A 5,380-nucleotide genomic window follows, 5' to 3' on the forward strand; every position below is an offset into this window, starting at 1 on the left:
CGAGGCCCTTGAGCCGTATCCAGCTGAGCTCTCAGCTGGTCCATCCGTGTAGCGAACACATCACCCCATTTCGTTGGCGGTCCCCTCGAGGGCGTCTAACATCTCTTGGGATCCGCTCTAGCGTTCTTTTGGTCCATCTATCGTCGATTCTTCTCATGATGTGACCGGCCCATCTATGTTTTGCTTTCGATATATATTCCGCTGGGTCGCGAAGACGGGACATTTCTCTTAAGTCTGAGCTGCGAAGACCGGCTAGGTGTTGTGTGCGCCGGTTAAACTTCAGAAGGCACCTCTCAAGGGCTCTGTGGGTAGTAAGTAGCTTCCTAGACGTGGCAGCGGTGTCTGCCCACATCTCCGCTGCGTAACAGAGCGCTGGAAGGACTGTCGAGTCGAACAGATGGGCACGAAGATCTTGGTCCGTCAGTTGGTCCGTAGCTTCCCTGACGGCGGCGCATGCCGCCCATACTGCTCTCATTCTTCTATTTAGTTCTTCCTTCAAGTCGTTTTCCATGTTCATAGAACGCCCGAGGTATACGTATGACGAAGTTTCCACGATTTGGGAGCCTTCATGTTGTACTCCTCCGTCCTCGCAGTAGGCGTTCTTCATGAACTGTGTCTTTTTTATGTTTGTTCGCAGTCCTATTCTCTTCCCTGCTTCGTTCAATTCGTTGAGCATCGTTTCTGCTTCATTGGTCGAAAAGAGAACGATGTCGTCCGCGAAACGAAGGTTCGAAAGAAATCTTCCATCAACACGTATGCCCCTTTCTTCCCAGGATAGTGATTTCATTATCCATTGCAATGCAGCCGTGAACAGCTTTGGCGATATAGTATCGCCTCGTCGTACCCCCTTTCCAATGGGTATGGCGAGAGGGCGGTAGAAGAGCTGTATCCTAGTCGTGCATCGATCGTATCAGTTGGCTAATGTCCTCACATACGACGCGTCCACACCTTGATCGGCCAGCGCTGACAGTATTGCATTCGTTTCTACGCTGTCAAATGCTTTCTCATAGTCGACGAAGGTTAGAACAAAGGGCAGGCGGTATTCCCGCCAAACCTCTATGACCCTCGATATGATCTGGATGTGTTCCAAGCACCTGAACCCTTGGCGGAATCCAGCTTGCTCTTGAAGCTGGATTTCATCCAGCGTCCTAGATATGCGCGTGAGGATGATCTTGGTGAATACTTTGTATAACACGCTCAGCAAGCATATCGGACGGTAGTTCCGAAGGTCCTCTCGGTCACTTTTCTTATGGATAAGAACGGTTCGCGAGGTCTTCCACTGGTCTGGGATCCTTTCTTTCTGAAGGTAGGATGTCATGTGCGCTGCTAAGATTACATGAAGCGGATGGCCACCAGCCCGAAGAAAGTCTGCTGATATAAAATCAGGTCCTGGGGCTGTGCCAGGTTTCATGCTCTTGATAGCGACTCGTACTTCCGAAGGGAGAATCCGCGGATTCATCAGTGGGGATGATCGGGCTTGACACAGGAGTTAATAAACGGAAAAGGTTCTAGTAGAACCTCTAAATTTCCATCTCACGACGAGAAGACGTGCGAGTCCCGTCTTCGCTTAGTAAGGCTGCTAGCGGAATATTATATTCGCGGAGATCCCTGCGGCACTTCTTTAGACTCGTTCTTCTTTGTGCTGCCTCCAGAATCTTCATCTGCCTGTATTTCAAAAGATCCCCCTGCAACGCTTTTGTGCAGCTAGTGTTTGCTAATAACTGCTCAATGTGCGATGCATTTGGATCAAGCCTCGAAGCCCTTCTTTCCAACAATTCCTTGGTGGTCTTCGAAATTCGATCCAAGTTGTCGTGCGCGGCTTCGAGGCACGCTCAGCACAGGCTCGTAATCCTCTGAGCAGCATCTCGTAGTCCACGTTTGGGTCCTCCTCGATGTGCCAGTCACTTTGGAACAAGGAGTCCTCGAGTACGCAATCGTCGTAGACGACTTCTTTTCTCCTTCGTTGCCGATAGCAGATGTTCTTTTCCATCGTGTGGCTAAGTCGTATTTTCGCACGAAGGAGACGGTGATCAGAACCACTACAAAAGGATGGTACTACTGAGACGAGTAGACTCCACCTCCGGTTGGTGAGTATGTGGCCGATCTCCGCACGAGTCGCGCCATTGGGCCATTCCCATGTCCACCGACGATGATCTTTTTTCGTGAAAAGAGAGTTCGCATGAAAAAGGCGAGCGGCGGACAACAGCCCGGCGAGACGATTGCCATTTTCATTCCGGTTCCCTAGTCCAAATCTTCCAATCCTGTATTTCCCTTCTATGGCCTTTCCTAGTTTTGCGTTGAAGTCTCCGACAACGAATTTGTAGAAGGACTTCTCGTTGTGGATCACTACCTCCAGCTCCTCGTAAAACGCGTCCAATTCGGGTTCATCAGCTGCTGATGCTGGTGAGTAGCAGTTGATAATACTGATTAGTTTTTGGCGCAGAGGGCGGAGGCGAAGAATGGCCAGACGAGGTGATAGGATCTCGTGAGAATCGGCAAGATGGACGACAGATGGGTGCACAACAAAACCAACACCGCCTACATTTCGCGACGGAACCTTCTCTCCACGAATGCCGGGTGTACCGTTATTCATTTGTCGTACATCGCTCCTTATGCACTTGGTCTCTTGCAGAGCAATCAGGTGAAATTTGAGACGCTTTGCAGCTCCGAGAAGGGCATGCAGGTCAGCGTCTGTGGACACTGTTCTCGCTTTGCAAGTACACAGTCTGAGACAGTCTCCGTGGCGAGGCATGCGTGTGCCGCCTTAATCCAGAATCAAAGACGTCCTGAGCAACCTGAGATTTGGTCGCCTCTCACCGGTCGTCATACAGTCCGACGTCTGAGACGGTAGGGCCCAATGCGCTGGGCTCAGTGAATATGTTGGAACGGCAAAAAGACTTCCCCAGACTAAGCAACCATGCCACGGCGAGCTTAGCTTTCACCACAGGTCGTCGCCCAACCTATATGGATCAGGGAGCCATCTTGCGACATTTTGCCAAGACGGTGGTGAAATCCACTTGGGATTCACCAACTCGAACTGCATTTCGTGATCGTTGTGGCGCTAAAGCGTTGTGGAGGATATAAGCATCACAAAATTCTTTATCCTTCCAGAAGAATGGATGCTGTACACATGATTAAGAACCATCTCTTCTTTCTTGATATTACATCCTGTGTTCCAATGCGGAACGAAAAATCTTAGTTTGTCCATTATTCAGAACTTTTATGGAGCTGGAACTACCACTGCGAATACTTTGTTTGTCAATGAGTTAAGTTATCGCAAACATATCGTAAATTCGTTTGCAAAATGAATCAACATATTTCTACTTTGTTTATTTGTGACCTCAGCCAGCAGCATAAGCACCACCCTTTCCTGCATAGGACTGTCTGACACGTTTAGCGAGAAGAGCATGACCTTTAGAATTCAGAAGGTTTCTCGTTCGAATGTGTGGAGATCGACTTTGAGGTCGCGGTCATTTTTGAACTGCTGTCCGTTCAAGAAGTTCAAGTCCAGCGAGCGGTAGGGCCAGTGTTTGAGGAATACAGCGGGCTGGGCAGTAAGTCGGGACCATGTTCGGATACGAAAATAGTGAGCTTTTTGGCGTCGGAACTGGGAACCGCCATCAGCATCAGAAAGTATCAACCACTATCACTATCGTAGCTGATGCAGAACGCACACTTGTTGCTGCAAATCGCCAGGCTAGGCTATCCCCTCTTGAACGAGAGAGAAAACGATGCGATGCCTGACGGCGTCTGCAATGAGCAGAGAGTTCGTACGATATCCAGACACCGGATACCTCCGGCGGGGTTTTCCAGAGAAATCTGAGCCCGTAATGGTACTAGGGCACTAAGCTTGGGAGTGTCCAAATCGTTTAGCAAGGCACTAAATCGGCTGTCACTGAATTTTTCATCGATTCAACACATCGAGAACAAAGTTCACTGTGGATGGATTCTTTGTCGAACAGCCGCTAGTTGATTGTAGTCCTGAAAATCATACCAACTGCTATTGTCCGCTTATTTCCTAGGCCATTGTGCGCACAGAACTCCTGAGATAGTGTTTGCGAAGAGTTAGGGGGACAGGGACCATCTCGCAAAAGTGCCTGTTTTTCCACTCAGGAGGTGCCATTTCCGAGATCGAAATGGTGATGACTTAGCCATCTTAGGTTAGGGAAAAGGTTGAACTTACATTTGCATTGTAACTGTGTTCATTCCGGTCACTACAACTACACTGCAACGTTAGAGACGTTATTTGAGATACGAAAAGGCGCTTTTTCGTCCATCCTCCGAAATTTACTAGCCTGAAGGCATTGTATCGCGAAATTGATGACGACCAAACTCACCAACAGATACAGGTGAGGTTGCAATTCGTCAATATGAATATGATCACATTTAATTCAATCTACTTATTCAGAGAAAAGCATGTATTGCAGCTCTGCATGACTACGCCTCCCCAACGACACAAGTTATTAAGCTTTAGAACATGGACAATTCCGTCATGGTCCAAAGTCCTTACCTGTAATAAGTTGCATAATAAGTTGCATGGTTAGGTACAGGATCGCACAATGTTCTTGCTTACGCCATGTTCTGAGTTGGTCGGAGGAGGAATAGGAAACCGAGTATGATCACGCTCATCATTGTCAGTTACAAATTTTCCGCCTGAGAGGCACCGTATCATTGAAAATGCGATATTGGGATCCATAAATAAATAAATGTATAAATAGAAAGAGGTGGTGTAGTCCACGAGTATGAGCATGATCACGGTCAATCCCTCTGGCAATCTTGACCTTACGTAACCCCTCATTTCTAACCATGCGGCATCATCGCCAATTTCGTGATACCTTTAAAATCAAGTGGAAGGCAACACGATACTGGTAGAGATAAACCTGTTACACAACATCAGCTGAGAGGAAGAGCGAAATTCACAGATTTCATCGTAGCTGCCACGCAACATGTTGTTCTGCAGACATGCAATATCTTATAGACGATTACTGATGTTTTGTAGATGACAGATAGTAAGCAGATTGGGTGATGGTTGATCACTCTACAACCACTCAATAACCACTCACGTCAAGAGCTTATAAATTACAGTCAACAACCAGGTTGGGGGGGGGGGGGGGGGGTGGGTAGTTACGGGCATCATGAAGATCGCCCTGTTATTTTATTACCCCCAAGAACATACACGTGCTGATCTTTCTCTGTTTGGGGACCTTGCACGGGTAACGCGTAAAGAACCTCAAAAGAGTACCGATAAAAACTGACAGAAGATTCTTCAGATGTTCAGATCTTATCCTGTCGGGACCGGGTGCCATACTATTTCTTACTTGATAGAATGTCGTACCTCAGACAGGAGAACCTCTGGAATGACATGTCTGTCCTTCTTCAG

General features: G+C 47.9%; 3 protein-coding genes across 4 annotated transcripts; all 3 read right to left on the reverse strand.

The window, feature by feature from the left end:
* Nucleotides 1-31: 31 nt before the first annotated feature.
* RB195_023388 (uncharacterized protein) lies at nucleotides 32-787 on the reverse strand (the record flags this gene model as incomplete). Of its 2 annotated transcripts, none has more annotated exons than XM_064210798.1 (1): nucleotides 32-787. In XM_064210798.1, one exon carries the CDS (start codon nucleotides 785-787, stop codon nucleotides 32-34), a length of 756 nt encoding a protein of 251 aa, XP_064066679.1. The 2 variants fall into 2 exon arrangements, with proteins under 2 accessions (XP_064066679.1, XP_064066680.1); XM_064210799.1 differs by having other exon boundaries at nucleotides 32-676.
* Nucleotides 788-910: 123 nt separating this feature from the next.
* Nucleotides 911-1,459, reverse strand: RB195_023389 (uncharacterized protein; the record flags this gene model as incomplete). Its single annotated transcript, XM_064210800.1, has 1 exon — nucleotides 911-1,459. The coding sequence occupies one exon, from the start codon at nucleotides 1,457-1,459 to the stop codon at nucleotides 911-913; it is 549 nt and encodes a 182-aa protein (XP_064066681.1).
* A 255-nt stretch (nucleotides 1,460-1,714) lies between these two features.
* RB195_023390 (uncharacterized protein) lies at nucleotides 1,715-2,752 on the reverse strand (the record flags this gene model as incomplete). The annotated part of the gene is made up of 1 exon (XM_064210801.1): nucleotides 1,715-2,752. The coding sequence occupies one exon, from the start codon at nucleotides 2,750-2,752 to the stop codon at nucleotides 1,715-1,717; it is 1,038 nt and encodes a 345-aa protein (XP_064066682.1).
* Between the last annotated feature and the right edge of the window lie 2,628 nt (nucleotides 2,753-5,380).

Source organism: Necator americanus, chromosome X (genome assembly GCF_031761385.1).
Source record: "Necator americanus strain Aroian chromosome X, whole genome shotgun sequence".
Taxonomy (NCBI): domain Eukaryota; kingdom Metazoa; phylum Nematoda; class Chromadorea; order Rhabditida; family Ancylostomatidae; genus Necator; species Necator americanus.